The sequence below is a fragment of the Macaca thibetana genome, chromosome 1 (genome assembly GCF_024542745.1).
Source record: "Macaca thibetana thibetana isolate TM-01 chromosome 1, ASM2454274v1, whole genome shotgun sequence".
Classification (NCBI taxonomy): domain Eukaryota; kingdom Metazoa; phylum Chordata; class Mammalia; order Primates; family Cercopithecidae; genus Macaca; species Macaca thibetana.
In genome coordinates, this window is record NC_065578.1 from 121352846 (window position 1) to 121375715 (window position 22870).

At 41.2% G+C, this 22870-nt stretch overlaps 1 protein-coding gene and 1 long non-coding RNA gene across 4 annotated transcripts in view; one reads left to right on the plus strand and one right to left on the minus strand.

The window, feature by feature from the left end:
• LOC126932831 (uncharacterized) lies at window positions 1–11861 on the minus strand. The gene is made up of 3 exons (XR_007718338.1): window positions 11455–11861; window positions 6306–6410; window positions 1–3151 (listed from the first exon to the last, which is right to left on the minus strand). It is a non-coding gene; the product is annotated as an uncharacterized LOC126932831 (long non-coding RNA).
• Window positions 11316–22870, plus strand: part of LOC126932710 (myomegalin-like) — a 27762-nt gene continuing 16207 nt past the window's right edge. For 2 of the 3 annotated variants that reach the window (XR_007718289.1, XM_050751818.1), the window contains exons 1-2: window positions 11316–11504; window positions 19979–20038. Coding sequence is in view for 1 of the 3 variants with exons in the window: in XM_050751818.1 (XP_050607775.1) it covers window positions 11463–11504; window positions 19979–20038 (102 nt within the window). In the remaining 2 variants the exon portion in view is untranslated. The remainder of the gene's footprint in view (window positions 11505–19978; window positions 20039–22870) is intronic. The other variant, XR_007718288.1, reaches the window with a different exon arrangement.

Here is a 22870-nt window from a genome sequence, read left to right on the forward strand (position 1 = left end):
GAAAAATAAACTTTTATTGTATTAATCCACTCAGATGTCAAGATTTATCTGTTATAGTATCTAGCATTATCTATTTACAGAAATTGGTACATTGAGGTTAGGTGTGATTGTAACAAAACCTAAATATGTGGCTTAACAGTCAGCGAGTGATAAAAAACAAAAATCAAGACCTACAAAGATGGAGACCCAGGTTTGTACTATGCAAATATTTAATAAAAATATTACCTATGATGACTTGTGTATTTGTTGTATATTGCTGTGGAACAAATCACTCCAAAACTTAGAGAGTTAAAACAACAAGCATATCTTATTCCTCACAGTTTCTGTAGGTCAGGAATCCTAGAGCAGCTTGGGTGGGGTCTCTTGGAAGATTGCAGTCAAGTATAGGTGGGACCTTCAGTTATCAGAGGTTTGACTGGGATGGTAGGATCCACTCATTGACACGTCTGCACAACTACCAAGTTAATGCTGGCAAGTTAGTTTCTCTCCACTTGGGCCCCTCCATGGGGCTGCTTGAGTGTCCTTATGACCCAGTAGCTGGTTTCCCCCAGAGAAATTGATTCAAGAGACCAAAGCAGAAACTTCAATGTCTTTTATGACCTAAACTTGGAAGTCGTGTACCATCGATTCCACCATATTCTGTTGGTCATTTTCTCTCAGACTGCCCCAACCACTGTGGAGAGAATAAACTAGAAAGAAGCAAGATTTAAGGCAAAGACATCAATTTTGGCTCTTTTTTCTGTTTCAATGATTTCATTGTACGTATAATATGCATTGTAATCTGCTCTAAATGCTTCTGTTCAATTGTCACCATAAAGGAAGCCCTCATCCGAGGATAATGTGTGGTCATGACCCCTTTGACCAGGACAGTTTCTGTGTCCTCTTTTCTTTCTTTTCCTCCAGCATCTGTTTTTCTCTGACACTCAGCTTTCCTGAAAACTGTTTAGCATTTCTAATTCATCCAAATTTTCCAGTTGTATTTTTCTTTCTCATCTACTGCAGTTTTCATCTTTAAACTAGCTAGATCTGTAGATGGAAGAAACAATGAGGTACCTCCGAAATTGAGTTAGAGCAGCGTGACCAACAAAAAATGATGAAATTAGATAAACACAAGAGACCTGAACCAATGCAATATAACTTAACATTTAAGAAACTCAGTAATATCTATGAGGCAGACACTATGACAGGGAATGTCGTTATGATATTACAACAATTGTTCATCTCTCTAAGATCTCTCAGATCAGAAGGTCAACTTTCTCCATTTTTTTTTCATAATTGCATCAGCCTATGGCACTAAGTTCTAGGACAACTCTATATTTTTCTTGAATTACAGATTGCTTGTCTTCCTTTAAATATTTTTTAGAAATTTACTTATCCAATAGTCAAAGAGGATTCTTCTTTACATTTTTATTAATTCTGTTGACCTAATTTTACTGTGTCTAGTCAGGTACTATACCTATTCTGGAATGGACGAGATTCTCAGTTTTATAGATAAGTAATAGGGAAAATGACAACAACTAGACAGAGAATAACCTGGAGTCTGTGGAAGGTTTCAGAGACATGAGAAGAAAACAACACCGAAAGTAAAAGAATGGCATAATTTCAAAAAATCTTTACTTAAAAAAATATTTATTTAAAATCTGTTTTGTACTCTCAAAAAAAAGGTTAAAGAAAACATGGACTCTATAAAACAATACATGAAACACAAGATAATAAGGTACTAGACTGAATTGTAAAAGGAGCTGGCAGAGTAGCAAACAATGCTACAGCAGAATTTAAGAATAAAGAGCAGAATTAGCAATACATAAAACCAAATCAATTTTGTAAAGAATCAATATCAGAAATTGGCCCAAATGCCAAAAGAAAGGACAAAGAGATGAAAATTATCAAAGAAGAAATAATAGATATGGAGGAAAGACAATGAAAATCCAACACATGAATATCAATGCTCCTGAAGAAAAATCAGGACAAGTGAACCATAAGCTCTAAAGATACAATAGAAAGAAATTTTCTTGAGCTGATAAAAGATCTGAAATTGCAAATTGGAAGGGACTCATCATGCACCAGGAAAAAAAATCTAGATAAATTTTGATTTGCAAGTATAAAGACATAATTCTATAATTTAGAAAAGTAATGAAACAACCCCTGCAATGGTTTTTGTACCACTGTTGAACAGCTGTTTTCACATTCTTGTCTGCTTGTGAACACAGAGTAGGGTCATACCTCTCTCAATAGGAGGTGAGGCTTCCTTGAAGATAATAGATATTTCAAATGTTAACTGCTGAAAAGAGAAAGATTATAAGGTGAGAAAAGAGAATTTGGAAGGTGGGCCTTAAACAGGAACAAGAGGGAATTCCTTTCTCTGAGCTTCATTCTTTTGAGGCTGCAATCCAAAGTCATAATCTGCTCACTAGTGCTTCCAAAAAAGAAGGGAAAATGGCATCTGCCATATGGAGGCAAGCTAGGAACTAAGTTGGGGAGTTAATGAGTTAATACAAGTCAAGATCTTAAAACAGTACCTGGCATGTAGTAAGCACTTCACAAATATTAGCTGTCATCACCTTCATAATTATCATTCTATGTGATATGATTACTGTAATTTAGCATAGCCTTATTATTATTATTATTATTATTGAGACAGTCTTGCTCTGTCACCCATGCTGAAGTCCAGTGGCACAATCTCAGCTCACTGCAACCTCCACCTCCCGAGTTCAAGCAATTCTTCTGCCTCAGCCTCCAGAGTAGCTGCGACTACAGGCACATGCCACCATGCCTAATTTTTGTATTTTTAGTAGAGACTGGGTTTCACCATGTTGGCCAGGCTGATCTTGAACTCCTGACCTCGTGATCCACCCACCGCGGCCTCCCAAAGTGCTGGGGTTACAGGCAGGAGCCACTGCACCTGGCCTCATCTTATTATTAAACGATGTACCTTAGACTCAGCTTTGATAGTGATTTAAGAAAAAGGTTTATGTAATCTGAAGGGTAAAGGAGAGAGATTCCTCCTCTCCCTCAGAGGCCGCTGTTGGTCATGGGGATGAGTAATAGCTTAAAAGGAAAAGAGAAGCTGGAGTGAGCATAAGGAACCAAAACTCACGGCTCTCAGTTTCAGCCAACCCTCTCAATGTGGCGCTAGTCCTTCCAATGCCAACTGTGGATGAACAGAGTGTTTACCAAGTTACTTACAAAGGAAAAACAATATCAGGCTGGCACCATACTTCTACATAACACATTAAATCTCAGAAAAGAAGAGATTATCCACAGAATATTGAGGATGAAAAACTTAAGCTGAAAACTCCACAAGCCAAATTTCATTCATATGTGAAGCCAATTGAAAGGCACTCTCAATTATGCAAAAGCTCAAAATACCTGCAAATCCTTCTTTAAAGAAAAAATTTATTTCATAAGCCAAAAGATTTATTTATTTATTTATTTATTTATTTTTGAGATGGAGTTTCACTCTTGTCACCCAGGCTGGAGTGCAATGGCGTCATCTCAGCTCATTCAACCACCACCTCCCGGGTTCAAGCGATTCTTGTGCCTCAGCCTCACGAGTAGCTGGGATTAGATGTGTGCGCCACCACACCTGGCTAATTTTTGGATGATTAGTAGAGACAGGGTTTCACCATGTTGGCCAGGCTGGTCTTGAATTCCCGACCTCAGGTGATCCACCCACTTCAGCCTCCCAAAGCGCTGGGATTACAGGCATTAGCCACCGTGCCCGCCCAAGAGAAATATTTTTTAAAAGAATTCAAGGCTGGGCATAGTGGCTCATACCTGTAATCCCAACATTTTGGGAGGCAGAGGTGGGAAGACCGTTTGAGTCCAGGAGTTTGAGACTAGCCTGGGCACATTGTGAGATCCTGTCTCTACAAAAATTTAAAAATTAGCCAGGCATGGCGGCACACACCTATAGTCCCAGCTACTTGAGAAGCTGAGGTGGGAGGATCACTTGAGCCCAGGAACTACAGTGAGCTGTAATCATGCCATTGCACTCCAACCTGAACAACAAAGTGAGATGCTGTCTCAGAAAAAAAAAGAAAGAAATCAAGAAGGCAAAGTATGAAAGAGGCTGATGATGAATACTGAAGATATTTAAGCATGAAATGAATTAAATGTAACTATTTTAAGTATAGTTACAAAACAGAATACAAATATCATAAATAATCCTTAACAAAAAAATATTTTTAAAGTAAGGTTTAAAATCCCAGATTACACCAACATAAACTTGGGTATTGTGTGGGGTGAAGGTAGTAACAAAGAAGGAGAAATGTGAGAAAGTATAAGTGTCCTGGTATTCTCAACTTACAAAGATGCTATTTTATTCTCTATGTTGGTAATAAGAAAAATATAAAGTTGTGTGTGTCATTTTAAAACAAACTGCATGCCTTCCAGATTACTGGGAAACAAAACAAGAAACAAGGACTATACAGTCCATATAGCAAAAAAGAAGAAAAAAACAGAAAAAAAAAGCAAAACTAAAGACCAAACACACAAAATATGAGAGCAGAATCATTAAATCAAACCAAAATATTGATCTTTATTAATACAAAATATAATATGCAACAAAGACATACTATGAATCATTTTGCACTGAAAAATAAGGCACTGGACTGCATGAAACTTTCAGAAAAAAATGGAGATATGGACAGAAAAATAGTAGCAATAAAAGACTTCAGTCCTTGACGAATTGATAGAAGACAAAAATATAGAGGACTTCAATGTAATTTACAAGTCTGATTTAATGGATATGTAATGAAATGTTAAACAAAATATTTCCTATGTTTTGGAGTTTCAGTAAGGTTACATAACCAAGGACAATAAATGCCCAATGCCTACACTTTCTAAAAAGTGGTACAAAGCACAATCTAGAATTCCTTTAAAAAAAAAAAAGTAGCCCCCAAATGGTCTTGCAACTCCTAGCTCATAATCCACCTCTGGGTTATTTAAAAGAAAGATAAAGGTTAATCGATAGGAGCAGTCTTTGAAGAGAGTTGTCAGACTGGAAGAAAGAATTGTGGTGTTTCTCATCCCCTTCCCTTACTCCCCTCCAAGTGAGGGGCTCAAGGAAAACCCCTGAGACTTTTCTGGGAAGCACTTGCTGGGAGGGAGGCCTGACCTCTTTCTCACTAGTCATTAGCGGCCTATTCGTCTGCAGAAGTTCACAGGTTTACCTCCGGCTGCCACAGTAGCCAATCTTGCAGGAGCTTGATGTGTGTCCTCAGAATTTGCTGGGACATAGACACAGTGACCTTCCCTTACCCAGGGAAAATTGGAGGCTTGAATGTGTTTCTTGCAGGCCAAATTCTTCACCATCATATTATTTTATTATAGTAAACAACACCAAAAAAAAAAAAAAATCCAAAAGGTAGATTGGTTAAGTTACTCATGACATAACCATATGATGGAATGTTATTGAGTCAATAAAAATGTTATAAAGTCTTTGGCATGAGAAAATATTCATAATATACATTTTTTGAGACAGGGTCTCACTGTCTCCCAGGCTGGAATGCAGTGGTGCAATCACAGATTACTATAGCCTCAACCTCCTAGGCTCAAGCAATCCTCCCACTTCAGCCTCCAGAGTAGCTGGGATTACAGGTGTGTGCCACCATGTCTGGCTAATTTTTTTGTTGTTGTTGTTGTTGTTGTTGTTGTTTTTATAGAGACAGGGTCTCCCAATGTTACCCAGGTTGGTCTCAAACTCCTGGGCTCAAGTGATCCTCTTACTTTGGCCTCCCAAAGTGCTGGGATTACAAGTTTTAGCCACCATGCCTGGACTATAATATATTTCTTTTTTGTTTTTTTTTTTTTTTTTTTTTTTTTGGAGACAAAGTGTTGCTCTGTCACCCAGGTTGGAGTGCAGTGGTGCAATCTCAGCTCACTGCAACCTCCACCTCCCAGGTTCAAGCGATTCTCCTGCCTCAGCTTCCCGAGTAGGTGGGATCACAGGCATGTTGCACCATGCCCAGCTAATTTTTGTACTTTTAGTAGAGACGGGGTTTCACAATGTTGGCCAGGATGGTCTCAAACTCCTGACCTCAAGTGATCCGCCCACCTCGGCCTCCCAAAGTGCTGGGACTACAGGCATGAGCCACCGTGCCCAGTCCCATAATATATTTCTAAAATGAAGTATAATGAAAACTATATAACAACATAGCATGCTCATTGTCTTAGTTCAAGCTACTATAACAAGATACCATACATTGGGTGGCTTCAACAACAAAGTTTTAAAATTTTTTTATTCTTAAGTTTTGTGGGTGTATATAGTAGGTGTATATATTTAACAAACATTTATTTCTCACCGTTCCAGATGCCAGAAGTCCAGGATCAGGGTGCCAGCATGGTCACTTCTTAGTGAGGGCCCTCGTTCTGGTTCACAGACAGCTGCCTTCTCACCAGATACTCACCTGTTAGAAAGAGCATGCTGGTTCCTTCATCTCCTTGGAAGGGCACAAATCCCATCATGGGGCTTCACTCTCATGACCTCGTCTAAACCTAATCACCTCCTCCAAATTCTATCACATCGGGAACTAGGGCTTCAACATATGCATTTTGGGGGTACACAAACAGGATCCATTTTCTCAATGTTGGATCACAAGGAGTGCTATGGACTCCTTGTGATCCAATTTTGGGAAAATCCAAAGGTATATGTGCATTGGTGTGGGTATGCGTCACGTTAACCAAGAATAGGAATGAATATCGCAGACTTTGGAAATATGCCAGTGTTGTACTCCTTTGCAACTGTCTTAACATCATGGTGGCAAATCTCAATCCAGTGGTAAAGGTGGGGACTTCTTTAAAATAAGCGAATGTCCCTGCTGGTAGTCATCCCAAGAAGAGGTTAGTCCTGGAGCAAGAATTGGTGGGGCAGTAGGGAGAGCTTTTTGCTCTGCCTGAGCACAGATGGCAGGCGACCAGAAGTTTGGAACAGTTCATACAATAAGAATATGAACTTATTGACAACCAAAACTTTTAAATATACATGTATAAACATTAATAAATAAATATACATTGAAACTAATTAACAATGAAGGAAAACTGAATGTATACTCATAATAATAATAATGGGTAAAAATTACTGCATACTTACTATAAAGTGCTTATTTTCCTGAGGGATTTATATATATTACTTAATCTTCATAATAGCCTTAGGAGAAAAGATACTATTACTATCTCTATTTTTTAGATGAGGAAACTGAAGTACAGAGAGTTTAGTGACTTGCATAAAAGCACACAATATTTAATCTTCTTTATTCCTCAGGAACACGGCCTCAAGAACAACCAAGCACTTGATACAGAGTTAACTCTAACTCATATGAACCAATCAAGGCTCTGGACAGGGCGGTGCATACCAGGTCAGCACCAAGGTCGATATATCCAAAATGAGATTGTATAAGAGGAAAGGACTAGAACGCACCTCCAAGAAGGTCTGGAAAAGCAAGAACCAACTGAGGAAGAGGTTCAAAGTAGACTCAAGGAAGATGAAGGGGAATTCTTGAGCCAAAGCACAAGTAGTTGGAAAAGATTCTTAGGCTTCCTGAGGCTATGCAGTGAGCGTATCTAGAGAAAGGGGGGCGGGAGTGGAAAAAAGCAAAGAGCAAAGCTAGCACTGGCCCTTAGTCTCCTTTCTCTAGGCAAATCGGAGCTGGCATTTTCCTAGTGTGAAGGTGCTCACTCACTCTAGGAAAGTTTTTAGGTGGGGAGCAGAGTCTCACAGCCAGTCCCCAGTCAGTATACATAAGAATCTCCTGGGAAGCTGTTAAAAATGCAGATTCCTTCTAAAAAAAAAAAAATTGAACACACAAAAGCAGAGAGTAGAGTGGTGATTACCAGGGGCTGGGGGTTGGGGGGCTAGGTCGGGTGGGGTTGGGGAGATGTTGGTCAAAGGATACAAAATTTCAGTTAGATAAGAGGAGTAAGTTCAAGCGATCTATTGTACAATATGGTGACTACAGTTAATAGCAACGTATTGCATTTTTGAAAATCTCTGAGAGTAGATTTTAAGTATTCTCACCACAAAAAATAAGTATCTGAAGTAATACATATGCTAATTACCTTGATTTAGCCATTCCACAATGTATACACACTTCAGGACATCATTTTGTGCATGATAAATGTATATAATTTTTATTTATTATGACTCCCAGATTCCTCCTGGGAGTCACTTTCAGAAATCCCAAGTCCACTGGTCTACATTAGGGCTGATGAATCTACATTTTAAATAAGCTCCCCAAGTCGTTAGAGAACCACACGTGGAGAAAACTGCACCTATACATTTCTAGTTATCAAGTATAGATACTGTCCATGGGACCATTGGGAAATAAACACTTTTCCTCTGAATACTTGGGGTTTCCTGTCCAGCTTACACTGGGGACTTAGTGGGTCACACAGGGAAGTTCTGAGACTCAGTGAACCTGGCACAGTGGGCAAAACTACAAGATAGGATGTCTATCCATGAAGGGAGACAACTGGAGTAGGATGCCACGGAATTGGTGATATCATATGTCTCAAAAGATCCCAGACTTACCACTGCATGTGAATCTACAACTATATCACAATAAGTAAAAAGTTTCAAAAGAAAATCCCTAACAGAGATCATCCAGCCACTGGCATGGGCAGGTGCTATATATGTGCCTGGAGAAGAGGTACTAGGGTGTTTCCCAGGGATCCGGTGTTAGTGTCAACTCCTGGGCCCAGTCCTTTGCATTAATTTGGAGGAAGGGGGTGAAATAGTTAGCTGTCAGTATGTGGATGGTGCTGGAAAGTGTGAGAGTACAGTAGGTATGAACACTGCAGTTGCTATGAAAAAGGACGGTAAAGTGGTGTGAGCAAACACTTGTCCAAAGGACACAGACTGATCACCTTGTCAATCGACTCTTTATAGCACATCTATGGGACTGGCTGTCAGTCTCTGGATGAGTGGCAAACAATGGCTACTAGTTATGAACATGACATATTTTGAAAACCTCCCTTGGAAAAATAGCACGAACTGGGGAATCAGAACCCAGATTTGGTTTTACTGTCCATGGAGGCAGAACCAAAAGATCTCACTATTCTAAGAGGATGGCAGCAGCTAGAGTGGATTGGAGAATATTACCAGCAGTAGAGATGGGAGGACAAGCCATTTTAGTGTCAGAGTCCACCATCAGCAGTAGAGACTTGCTTTGAGAGGAGAGTCAATTGGATACTAAATGCAGTGTGAAGGTTTCTAAAGACATTCCTCAATCAAAATCAGAGGGTAAAGCAGTCCCTTGAATCACCTAGGCCTGTCCTTTACCTGGACACAAGTGGTAGAGTAGAGAGAATTCTGAATGGTGTCACCCAAAGCTTTGCATAGGCCTTAGGTCAGCAGGCATTGCACACTTTTCTTTGCTATTCCTGGTTTCTGAGACTCTGATCCCCACTGTGCACCCCAGTAAGCCACCAAGGTAAACTGCTTGCCTTGATCGTCTCTCTCGGCACTCTGCACTATACACAGTCTTGAATGTCAGTTAGGTGCTGCTATGTGGGAATCTACCTGCTTCCCCAATAGATATAGCCAGGACACAAAGTTCTGTGGTTATGACACTCCCATAATAGAGCTGCCTCCACAGCTCCTTGAAATTCTGGATCAGGGATTGGACATCTAACAGGTAGTTTTGCCTGCTTAGTATGACAGAGTTCAATCCAATGAAAGGAAGACACGGTCCCTTGTGTGTAATGAATCTGCAAGTCACTTATTCAAACTGTAGTAGTCTGAACTCAGATGCTGATGTCAGGTGTCCTCAGGATTGTCTTCCTGGGTCTTGACTGCAGTCACTCCTACACAGGGTGATTTCCTGGGCTGGAGCCAGTTTGCAGGACTATGAGACTATGTGGACTACAAAGACTAGCTAGGCCCCAGGGCGGCGGCAGAGTAAGCCCCACAGCAATGCACTAAGCCTTCATGAAATGAGTGTTGAATGAATGAGGTAGTGATTCAGTGTATATTTGACCCACGGTAACAGGTGGGAAGGGGGCAGAGGGAGCTACTTCCTAAAATAACCCTTCTTCAGACTCTTAAAGAACTGATCCTTGTTTTGAGTTAAAATCTGTCTTCATTTAACTTCCAATCATTTGCCCTACAGATAACTGTCAGTGCCACATCAGTTCTACCCATTCTTTCACATGAAGACAGATGTCATGTTCTGAGTCATCTTTCTTTGCCTCCTTCCACCAGCCCTTATCTGGTGGCTCACATTTGAGCGAGCTCCAATATGTCTTTGTATAATCTCTCTTTTTTTTTTTTTTTTTTTTTTGAGACGGAGTCTCACTCTGTCGCCCGGGCTGGAGTGCAGTGGCCGGATCTCAGCTCACTGCAAGTTCCGCCTCCCGGGTTCACGCCATTCTCCTGCCTCAGCCTCCCGAGTAGCTGGGACTACAGGCGCCCGCCACCTTGCCCGGCTAGTTTTTGTATTTTTTAGTAGAGACTGGGTTTCACCGTGTTAGCCAGGATGGTCTCGATCTCTTGACCTCGTGATCCGCCCGTCTCGGCCTCCCAAAGTGCTGGGATTACAGGCTTGAGCCACCGCGCCCGGCCTCTTTTTTTTTTTTTTTGAGACAGAGTTTCGCTCTTGTTGTCCAGGCTGGAGTGCGATGGCGTGATCTCGGCTCACCGCAACCTCCCCTCCCGGGTTCAAGCGATTCTCCTGCCTCAGCGTCCCTAGTAGCTGGGATTACAGGCATGCACCACCACGCCTGGCTAATTTTGTATTTTCAGCTGGTCAGGCTGGTCTGGAACTTCCGACCTCAGGTGATCGGACCGCCTCGGCCTCCCCAAGTGTTGGGATTACAGGCGTGAGCCACCGTGTCCGGCCTGTAAAATCTCTTAAAAGTGTGGTACATGGAGTGCAGTACTCCACCTGTGGCCTAACTGATATGCAGTACAATATTATCACTAAATTGCTACAGACGGTGTGCTTTTCGTTGTTGTCACAGGAATGTATTTGGTTAGTTATATTTGTTAACATCTCATCTGACTTTCCAGTCTTCCTTCACTTTGTGCAGTCATATTTGCCGAGTCAAGTAAGTTATAATATTTAGGACACAATGCCTGACTTACTATAATTATCTTATTAGCTATGATCATTACAAAAGAGAATTACCACTTAGCTCTCAGGTCCTACCTCCTTCAGCCTCAGAAACGTTAAGGCTACCTAGCATTGCATTGGCTTTTTAGTATCGCCCCTAATAAGCCCCGCCCCTGGGACCTCTGCAGCTGGAGCCTAGCGTCCGCCCCACCCACGCCGAGCCCGAGGCGGGGCTCTGGATGTAGCCGCTGATTGGCTGGCTCGGGCGCAGCTTGATGGCTTCAGCCTGGAGAGCCGCCGTTCCGGCTGCGGCACCTGGGAGAAGGCAGCCTGTAGAGAGTCCGGTGGCACCAGCGTGCCGTGGCCTCGGGGAGTGGGAAGTGGAGGCAGGAGCCCTCCTTACCCTTCGCCATGAGTTTCCTGATCGACTCCAGCATCACGATTACCTCTCAGGTGAGTCACCGCCTCCTGCCCCAACACCCGTCCGCCTCCCTTTCCCGAATCGCCCTCTCGGGTCCTCCGCGGTGCGGGCTGGTCGGGGGTCTCGCATCTCTCTCAAGCGGCCTGCGCCCGTTACTCCGGGACCCAGAGCGCGAAGAGGGTGTGCGATTTGCTGCCTCCGGTTCCCTCTACCCCGGCTATCAGGAGGCTGGCCTGCGGCCGTCCGCGGCCCCACCCGGCATGCGTCCCTGGAATTTCGGTCCACTTTTGGAAGGGGTCCGCCGGCCTCCACGCTTAGAGCCGGCGCCGCCAGCTAAGGCGGCAGTCCTCAGAGCTCCTCAGAGCTTCCAGGCTGCGCCGCTGACCCTGGGCTAGGGAAGCCTGTGTGGTTCCGGGCACCGGGTGTGCGGCGCGCCAATCAGGGCTGGATACTGAGGACACGTCAGTGCAGGCTTTGCTGTTAGATGTCAAATCCTGCATCCAGGTGTGGAGAAATTTGCTGCTTCAAAGTATCAATATAAGGTTACGCCTATGCTTAAAAGTTAAGATTTCGCTTTTGCGCTGACACCTCATCCTTTATCCTCTGCTTACTTACCCACACTTTTCGGATGTTTTTCTGACCCTCATTTCTCCATTGGTCACCTTCATTTGTTTGTACAGTCAACAAACATTTATCGACCATTATATAAAGCTCTGAGCGTACAAACATATAAGACACCGTCTCTGCTCAATAGAAGCTTCGTCTAGCGAGCCTCTTGCTTTTACCATGTAATCCATTGTTAATTATTGTTTCTTCCTAGCATTTATCATAGCACTGGCATCATTTATGTATATGTTTATGGTTTTGTTTTTTGAGATCCTGCCTTGTTCATAGCTGTATCCCCACTCCCAAGTGCAGGCATTCAATAAATAATTGTTGGCCAACTGTTAATATTTGTGAAGCTCAGACTACCTATTGATTTTTTTCCCCTCGTCTTTCCAATAATTTAAAGATGGTTTTTTTTTTGTGTGGTTATTTTTACTTGTTCTTTCTCTCAAATGGCAAATAACAGAAACAGTTACCTTTTGGGGCTTAAAGTGAACTAGATTTTTGTTCTTTGATTCAGTTTTTGTATTGCTTCATCCTAATACTCGTCTCCGTAGAGCGGAGCATTGTCCTTTTCTCTTCAAAAACTTTTACGATATTTAAGAAATTACGAAAGAAGGAAAAGCCATCCATAATCCTACCACTCTAATGCAATCGTTTTTTTGTTTCATGTTTTGAATTTACCACCTTTGCTATAGTTTTCATAATTATTGTTTTTATTGGCTTCATAGTATTCAAATGTATTAACGTAAAAAAACCTGGGCATGTAACTCTTCTGCTTAAAACCTTGCTAAGACTACCCAGTGCCCTTGGTGACAACTCAGGGTTATTTTTAACCCTAGTACCAATTTAAGAAAAATAACAATATTTAATTAGCTTTTTTTTTCACTTAGAATAAAGATAAGAATGTCAGTAGAAAATTGGCTTTGCATTGCAGCCTCTAGGATTTTTAGCGTGGATATAATTGATACATTGAACCAAAGAAGTGGCTTTCTAATTTTGTATGCCTTGTAATCATAGACTTTTACATGCAGTAATTAATTGTTAAACCTGCTCTTTACAAATGTGGAAGAAAGACCCAAAGATTCCTTTGCATGGAATGTTCTCTCTTCAAATATTTATGTGGCTACTTTATCATCATTTCGGCATTAGTAAAAATGTCACTTTAGGAAGGTTTTACCTGACACCCTGCCCGCAGCCAAAGTAGCTTTCCATTCCGGCTGCCTTCTTCCTCATTTCCATTTTTAATTTTCTTCTTGGCATTTATTACTATAGTTCATTTGTATGTTCATGTGTTTGTTGTCTGTCCATGAAGTCCAAGACACTGTCTTTCTTGTTCTCTCCTGTATTCACCAGCATCTAGATCAGTTGCGGGCACACAGTAGCGTTGTAGTGAATATGTATTTAATAAAAAGCACTTCTCCAGAGAGGTGCGGTTACCTTGGAAACACCACCATTGCCCCCTGCGCCCCTCCCCACTCATTTTTCTGTGTTGTATTAACTGAAAGGTTTATTTGAAATGAAATCTGAAATTAGAGATCCCATATTGAATCTTGCTCACCGCACCACAGGATGAAGTTCACGCTCCTTTACGTGGCTTTTCAGGTCCATTATTGATGGGACCCTCGCCCTTATCAGGTCCCTTATTGATGGGACCCTGGCTCTTCTCTCTTCAGCTGTGGCTTTCACCATTTTATTCTTTAGACTTCCTGAACTTCTTTTAGTTCCCTAACCTGGCCATGCTGTGGTGCCTCCAGATTTCCACACAGTGTGTTTTCTCTTTCTGGGCCTTTTTGTCATATGCCTCCCCTTCTTTCAGCCTTCAGATCTCAACTTGAACATCCAAGAAGCTTCCCCTAGACTGGACTAGATGTCCCTATACATACTGCCATAGTACCCTTCACCTACTTCCCCTGTAACAACGCTACCACATCGTTTATCTCCTCTATAGATTATAAACTCTTTGAGAGTAGCATTCATGCTCTCTTGTTTGCCATTCTATCCCTTGGACCTGGCACATATTAGGCACTAATAAATATTTGTTAAATAATTAAAAGGATGAATAAATGATCCAAGAATAAACTATCTTTTATAGTTAATTCTTTAATAACTATCCTGCTGATGGCCTCTTTTTTCTTTTTAACAGTAGCTAATTTTCAACCCAGAAGTCACTTATAAAACAACTGTTATCTAACTCATGTTTTGAGCCCTCTGTACAGTCATTAAGACTTATCAGTTCTACCGTACACTCTTAAGTCCTAAGATCAAGATTTTACTCTTTACAATTCTGAAAGTATTAAGTCTCGTTTTTAATACGAAGTTATGCGCCTTCCATTTTATTTGCAAAGCTATTTGAAATTGTGTTTTGCTTCTGCATTCTTTTTGGATCCTCTATAATCTTGCCAGAATTTGTGTTTATCTTGGATCTGATGAATTCTCCAGCTACTTTTGTGTATGTCTGTAGTTTAAAAGTCTTTTTTTTTTTTTTTTTTTTTTTTTGAGACGGAGTCTTGCTCTGTCACCCAGGCTGGGGTGCAGTGGCCGGATCTCAGCTCACTGCAAGCTCCGCCTCCCGGGTTTACACCATTCTCCTGCCTCAGCCCCCGGAGTAGCTGCGACTACAGGCGCCCGCCACCTCGCCCAGCTAGTTTTTTGTATTTTTTTAGTAGAGACGGGGTTTCACTGTGTTAGCCAGGATGGTCTTGATCTCCTGACCTCGTGATCCGCCCACCTCGGCCTCCCAAAGTGCTGGGATTACAGGCTTGAGCCACCACGCCCGGCCAAAAGTCTTTTTTTTTTTTTTCAACTTTTATTTTATTGTAGATTTGGTACTTGTGCTGGGTATATTGTGGGAGCTGAGGTTTGGGGTACAAATGATTCGGTCACCCAGGTACTGAGCATAGTACTCATAATTAGTTGTATCAATCCTTCCCCTTTCTCTCCTCCCCTGCCCCCAAGTAGTCTCCAGTTTCGTTTTTTGCCGTCTTTATGTTGGTGAGTACCCAATATTTAGCTCCCACTTAGAAGTGAGAACATGTGGTATTTGGTTTCCTGTTCTTGTGTTAATTTGCTTAGGATGATGGCCTCTAGCTGCCTCTATGTTGCTGCAAAAGACATAATTTTGTTCTGAAAGACTGTTTAAGCTTTCTTTGTCAATGTGAAAGGAGGCCACAATGAAATATTAAAGGTATATATCTGTTTCTCTTTTCTTCCATTCCCCTCCCCACCATATAAACTTAAAAGTTTTGCTTGTTTTCTCTTCTTGTCTAAAGTTCCATTTCACAGCAATCTTGGTGATTTTTTTTTTTTTTAAATCATCCATTTCCACTATACATACCATTCTCAGTCCTAACTACCCAACTTCTCTGTTTTCAGTTGTGGCTTCGTAAGTCATATGAATATGGTCTCTAAACTCTGAATTTACATTTGTCTCCACGGGTAACCATTTATAATAGCCAAAGGATATCCTGGCATTTTCTCCTAATCTGCTTGACTCTTTCCTTTTCTACTTGATCTAGATGCTTGGATCCAACTTACTTTCTTACAACCTCTTGTTCGTTTACCTTCATATATATGTAAGTCCATACTTGGATCATTGCTATAGTTTGTCTACTAATACAGAGGCCTGAAGGCTACTGTAGAAAATCACACAGCTGTATAGTTTGCCAATGCCATGAGTTTAACCCTCAACTCACTGAATTATTCCTTTTCTTGACCTTAATCAGCTACTTGTTTCATTCCTCTCAAAGTTTCTCTGAATCTTTGTCACTCTCCTCAAAGCTGCCTTTTCTATACTCACCTGTCTTACTCCTAGCAGGTAACCTTGCCTCGTACTTACTCAACAAAAGTGAAGCCAAAAGGTATGTTCTCCTACTATGAATACTTTCTGCATTTTAATCTAAAAGGTTATCTGTGTTCACAACCATTCTCACCTCCTTTCCTTCCATTTCAGAAAACGGGGTTCCCCTACTCCGGTTTAAGGCCATTTTACTTACTTTGATCTTAGAGTAGCTTGTTTTGAAGTGGTTAAAAGCACAGGTTTTCTAGACAGACTGACTCAATAAGAGCTGAAAAAATAATATTTAAACAAAAAGCACAGATTTTGGAGTCAAACAAGCTTGAGTTCATTCTTGATTCTGACACTTACTATAAATTGATTAACTTCTCTAAACCTCATCTTTCTCTGTGAAAATAGGACAATAAAACCTACCTTAGTAGGTTTTTTACTGGTTTTTATAAGATTATAATGCTAAGTACTACTTAGAGAGCCTGGAATATAGTAAATGCTTAATAAAAGTTACCTAATAATAATAATAAATTAATAGTATCAGTTCATCCTCTAGCATTCCATCATCCTTCTCATCTTTTTCTCCTTACTTGACTGCTTTCTTTCCCCTTGGCCAATAAACTTTCCCTTTTTCCACATTCTTATCTAGCCTATTAGCTAATGTTTTCTCTTTTTCTCATTCCTGGCTCTTCCTAGAGTAATTTGCATTTACTATCCCCACTGGTTTAGCTCCTATTCATTCTGACCTGCTACACTCTGGTTCCTGCCCCTACCTCACCATTCAAACTGTGTTCCTTATCCTCTAGTACTTTCTTCTTGGCACATTGCTCTCCTTACTCTAGATACTGTTCCCGGGTGATCTCATGTACTTTGGTAGTTTCAACTCATAGGTATATCTTAGATGTGTCTTCGCAATCTGTCTTTTATTCAGATGCTTGCTGGATATCTTGACCCATCTTGCTGGATATCTTGACCCATATTGCTGACTGTCCCTCAGGCCCTTAGTGTGTTCAGAAATGAGCTCATCATTTTCCCCATCCTCTGCCCCCTTTCCTAAACCTCTTCTTTCTCCAGTGTTCTTTATATAAATTGGGTAGCTTCACTATTCATCCTGTATTCCAAACTAGTCATCCTTGACTTCTCCCTGCTGATTTTATCTTCTAAATAGTTCTCAAATCTGTCGTCTCCTCTTCTGTCACCAAATGTCTTAATTCAGGGCTTTCTCATCTTTCATCTGAACTCCCATAACACATTTCTATGATGTTTCTCTTCCTACAATGTTGTTTCCTTCAAATGTGTCTTCCACACAGCCACCATACTGCTCTCTATAATATACAACAAATCAGACCATGCCATTTCCCTGCTTAAATAACCCTCACCACCTACAGACTATAATCTTAGGGTGGCCTTCAAAGCTCTCAGTGGTTGGACATCCACTCCTCCTGTCTAGCCTCATTTTTAACCTCTTCCTTCTTTGAATTTCATCTTCTAGCAGCACCAAACCATGTATGGTTCCCAGCATATACCATGCTTTTCACTCTGTGCCTTTTTTCATGCCCTTTGCTATCTGGAAAGCCCTGTCCTCCTACCCCTACCACCTGTTTTTACCCTACCTGATTCTTTTTTTTGTTGTTGTTCATTTGTTTTGTTTTGAGACAGGGTTTCACTCTGTCACCCAGGCTGGAATGCAGTGACGTGCTCACGGCTCACTGTAGCCTCCACCTGCCAGACTCAAGTAGCCCTTCCACCTCAGCTGCCCCATAAGCTGGAACTACAGGCACGCACCACCACACCTAGCTAATTTTTGTATTTTTTTGTAGAGATGGGGTTTCACCATGTTGCCCAATCTGTTCTCAAACTCCTGGGCTGAAGTGATGCACCCGCCTTGGCCTCCCAAAGTGCTGGGATTACAGGCATAAGCCACCGTGTCCAGCCTCCCTACTTGATTCTTATTCATCCTTTGAGAGGGTGGTTTTTAATATGTTAGGGGTGGTGGAAACCTTTGAGTGTGTGATGAATACCTTGAAACCATTCTAGAAAAATACACATAATCCCAAAATTTGCACACAATATCAGGTTTTAACCCCAAATTAAAACTTCCTTCAGCTCAGGCATTATCTTCTCCAGAAAATCTGTCCTAACCCCCTACAGATTGGTTTGGTCTCCCTCTTTCATATTGTTTTACAATATCGTGTATGTATTTCTATCATTGCACATCCATATTATGTTATAGTTATTTATGTAGTATCTTCACTATATTGTGAGCTTGTAAAGGGTAGTAACCATCCTACTCATCTTTGTATCCCCAGCACCTAGCATAGCACATAGGAGTTATTACAGAAGATTTAAGATTGAATGCTGAAGAATAAACCGTCTTTTATGTAGACCACTTAGCCATTCAGCAAGCACTTATGGAGAGCCTGCTACGTACCAGGCTTTGTGCTGGATGCCAAGGATACAAAGATTACAAGACAAACATGGTTTTTGTCCTCATAGAGCTTATAATCTAATGTCAAAAAATATTTAAATCAGGCATTACAAAACTGCATGGTAAGCACTTTGATGAGGGAAGTACAATGTAGAATAGGATTATATAAAAAGAGCAATTTATCTGTGTTTGGGAGGGCAGCGAGGGCCTTCCAGAGGGAGTAAATAGCATAACTGGGAGAGGGCTAGAGAGAAGTTCCTGTCAGAAGACATCTAGAGAGGTCTCAATGTGAAAGAATATGGGTCTAAAGAACCAAAGGAAGTTCCAGGGGGCTGAACACATGAGTTTGCTAGGCAGCAGGGGCATGATAAGAAGCTAAAGTAGTCTGTGCTAAACTACTGAGTTTACACTTGCTCAGTAAAGTAGTCCCTAGGAAGACATAAAATCATTTTATTCATAAAGGTCCTAGCCAGTTTAAGAAGAAAAGATTAGTCGTGTCAGTGCATGTCTATGTATAGAAAGTTCTATTTACTACAGACCAGCTTTGTCAGCTGTCATGTGGCTATGGTCTCTGCCAGTTTGAAACAAAACTGACAAAAGAGGGATCCTGCAATCTCTCAGCTTTACACTGAGATGAAAACCACTTTATGTAGATTAGGCAGGATGGCGGAGAAGCTAAGAAAACTCTCTGAAGGAAACAGATATAAAAAATATTAGGCTTATCTACTGCTCGTCTACTTTTGGTCTCAACTCCTCTCCCCTGAAGTTTTTATTTTTTAAATTAATTTATTTTTATTTATTTTTTGAGACAAGGTCTCACTCTGTTGCCCAGGCTGGAGCACAGTGGTGCAATCATGGCTCACTGCAGCCTCAACTTCCTAAGCTCAGGTGATCTTCCCACCTCAGCCTCCCAGGTGGCTGGGATTACAGGCACACCCCACCACCTCCAGCTAATTTTTATGTGTGCATGTTTTTTATAGAGATGGGTTTTCACCATGTTGGCCAGGCTGGTATTTTTTTAAAAATACTTGCAATCAGGGATCATCCGTAAGAAGCAAGTCTCACTCTGACTCCTTTTCTTTTTTTTGAGACCGAGTCTCACTCTTATCACCCAGGCTGGAATACAGTGGCGCGATATTGGCTCTCTGCAACCTCTGCCTCCCAAAATTCAAGTGATTCTCATGCCTCAGCCTCTGGGAGTAGCTGGGATTACAGGTGTCCACACCCAGCTAATTTTTGTATTTTTAGTAGAGGCAGGTCTTCGCCATGTTGGCCAGACTGGTCTCGAACTCCTGGCCTCAGGTGATCTGCCCACCTTGTCCTCCCAAAGTGCTGGGATTACAAGTGTGAGCCACCGCGCCTGGCCACTGACTCCTTTTCTATTTGCGAACTTCTGTGGCTCATATAATGATTATCATAAGATTATGGGAAAATACATACTTCCATTTTTGTCTTACTTAAAGCACACTCTGTAACATGGATAGCTTCAAAAATCCAAGAGCATTTAAACATTTATTTCCAATGTCATGAGCTTTAATAAGTAGGTCTTATAAGAGTGGATCTTATCTTTAATCCCTGAAATAAGTTAACCATCTAGTTAGCAGACCTTTTATCATGAAAGAGTTTCTATAAAACGTTTCTCAAAAGAAAATATAGATTGACATTCTATTTTCCTTCTCCTCCAGATACTGTTTTTTGGATTTGGGTGGCTTTTCATCATGCGCCAATTGTTTAAGCACTATGAGGTGAGAAGAAATCACTTTGTCATATTTACACTATATGAATTTAGATTGTTTTAAAATGGGACAAGAAAAATGCCTCCATTAAAGAAACATTATGTTCATTTCCAAGATGGGAAGCTTTTACCAAATAAGTACTATATAACTATTAGATTGGAGAATATAATTAGGCTTAATTGATTTAAAAGGGGGGGGGGAGGCAAATCAAATATAGCCCAGAAGTTAGGAGCAAGGAATGTCATGCCTTAGTCATATCAGGATATGCACCAATAGCAAATAGTTATTCTGTAGGAGAGAATTTAATTCATAATGTCTCACAAATGTTCCCTTTCGTTTGTCTATCTGACCCTGAATTGCCAGTCTTATGTTTTAAATTAAAACCAAAATCCCAAGGCTGGTGTTGTTTTTATCTCAAGCTTTGGATTCAGAAGATCACCACCCTAGATTGGACATTTCCTAATTAGTTCTCCTAATTAGTTGTGGGCAGCAAGCTACCCAGGTGCCTAGGCAGGGACCGAGGGCACGAGCTGTTCCAGTATAATAAAATATATAAAATAAGAATAGTTATACTAGATATAGATCATAGATATGATTATATATGAATATCATTAATCATTAGTTTGTAGCAATTACTCTTTATTCCAATATTATAATAATCCTCGTTCTACAATCATAACCTAGGAAAAACCAGGCCATACAGAGACAGGGGCTGGGGGGGACATAATGAGAAGTGACCCGAGGATGCCCGTTGCCAAGCAGACCATGGTCTAGCGATAGCATCAGTGTCAGGGAAAAACACCCACTACTTAGCAGACCGGGAAGGGGAGTCTCCCTTTCCCTGGGTAGTTTAGAGAAGACTGTACTCCTCCACCTCTTGTGGAGGGCCTGACATCAGTCAGCCCCACCCACAGTTATCCGGAGGCCTAATCATCTCCCTGTGATGCTGTGCTTCAGTGGTCACGATCCTAGTCCGCCTTCATGTTCCATCCTGTACGCCTGGCTCTGCCTTCTAGATAGCAGTAGCAAATTAGTGAAAGTATTAAAAGTCTTTGATATGCAGAAATAATGGCCTAAGATCTCTCTCTCTCACCTGTCTTTCTCTCTGCCTCGGCTGCCAGGCAGAGAAGGGTCCCCCGTCCAGTGGACACATGACCCACATGACCTTACCTATCATTGGAGATGGCTCACACTCCTTACCCTGCCCCTTTGTCTTGTATCCAATACATATCAGCGCAGCCTGGCATTCAGGGCCACTACCGGTCTCCGGGTTTTGGTGGTAGTGGTCCCTCAGGCCCAGCTGTCTTTTCTTTTATCTCTTTGTCTTGCATCTTTATTTTTACAGTCTCTCATCTCCGCACACGGGGTGAAATACCCACCGACCCTGTGGGGCTGGTCCCTACAATTAGTAGTAAGGTCAGGGGTTACAGTCTACATTTGGGTCATTTCTAGGATGTTCTCCATTAAATTTTCCCAGGGAGTTTATTGTCTGAAAGAGCCTGGAATTCTGGAGATTTTCTTCTGCCCAATACTTTAAGGCCTCCCAAGGGAGGTTCCAGAACTGATCCAGGATCTGCAGAGTGTTGAAGAACCCCTTTAAACATTAACCATTATATACGAATGTGTCAGTTTTTTGTCAGTGTGCATCAGGAATTCTAAGTGCTACCTATGACCCTGTCACTTCATCTTCTTGTCCTCAAAATTCTTCATCCACAAGAGGATGCTGGTAATAGTGACTCAAGATTCAGAAGTGCCACCTACTTTGGTCTTTTTCTTTAGCTCCAGGCAAGTTGCTATTGTGGCCCTACTTCCAGTGACTTGAGAATTTCCTCAAAATAAGTTTTCTGACTTGTAACCAGAAGGAGGTTATCAGTTCAGTTTTTAAACAAGGAAATAACTTCTAGTCTCTATTTGGCTTTTAACAGGTAATGTCAGTATGTTGTACAGGTGATCTTCTCTGATATTTGCATTTTCTTGCACCATGTTTGAGCTCATCATCTTTGAAATCTTAGGAGTATTGAATAGCAGGTAAGTAAGAGTACTGAATAACTCCTCTTAAAGAGTTCTGTGCTACATTCTTTACGGTGGAAAAACTATCTGGATCTCATAACTGAAAAAAACAAACAAATCAAAAACAAACAAAAACACTGTGTTAATAATTTAGTCTCAGTAGCTACAATGATCACAGCAGATATGGGTCACAGCCACCTAATAGCTGGTTTGACAAAGATTATGAGATACCAGGAAAAAAAAGATCTAACCATTAACTCTGAAGAACTCATTGGAGTGAGGCTGTGAAGCCACAGACTAAGCTTCACTCCTAGAAGCTTTATTTTTCCGGGACTGCTCGCTGACTGAATCCCAGTAACAGCCCTTCACATTGTTCTGCTGATTGAAAATCTCTACCTGAAAAGGTTAGAATTCCTCAGAGATACTTAACAATCTCTCTGAAGACTGAACTCCAGTTCTTACTTAACTTAGTTACTTTTATTGATTTTACACTATTGATCAAGTTTGGTTGAATTTAAAGTGTTTCTTAAAACACTTTTTTAAAGTAACTCTTTATTCCCCTCCAAATAATAGACCTGTTGGTTTATTAGACAGTCTATCCAAAATATTTATTGCTTCTTTTTTTTTTTTTTTTTTTTTTGAGACGGAGTCTCGCTCTGTCGCCCAGGCTGGAGTGCAGTGGCCGGATCTCAGCTCACTACAAGCTCCGCCTCCCGGGTTTACGCCATTCTCCTGCCTCAGCCTCCCAAGTAGCTGGGACTACAGGCGCCCGCCAACTCGCCCGGCTAGTTTTTTGTATTTTTTAGTAGAGACGAGATTTCACTGTGTTAG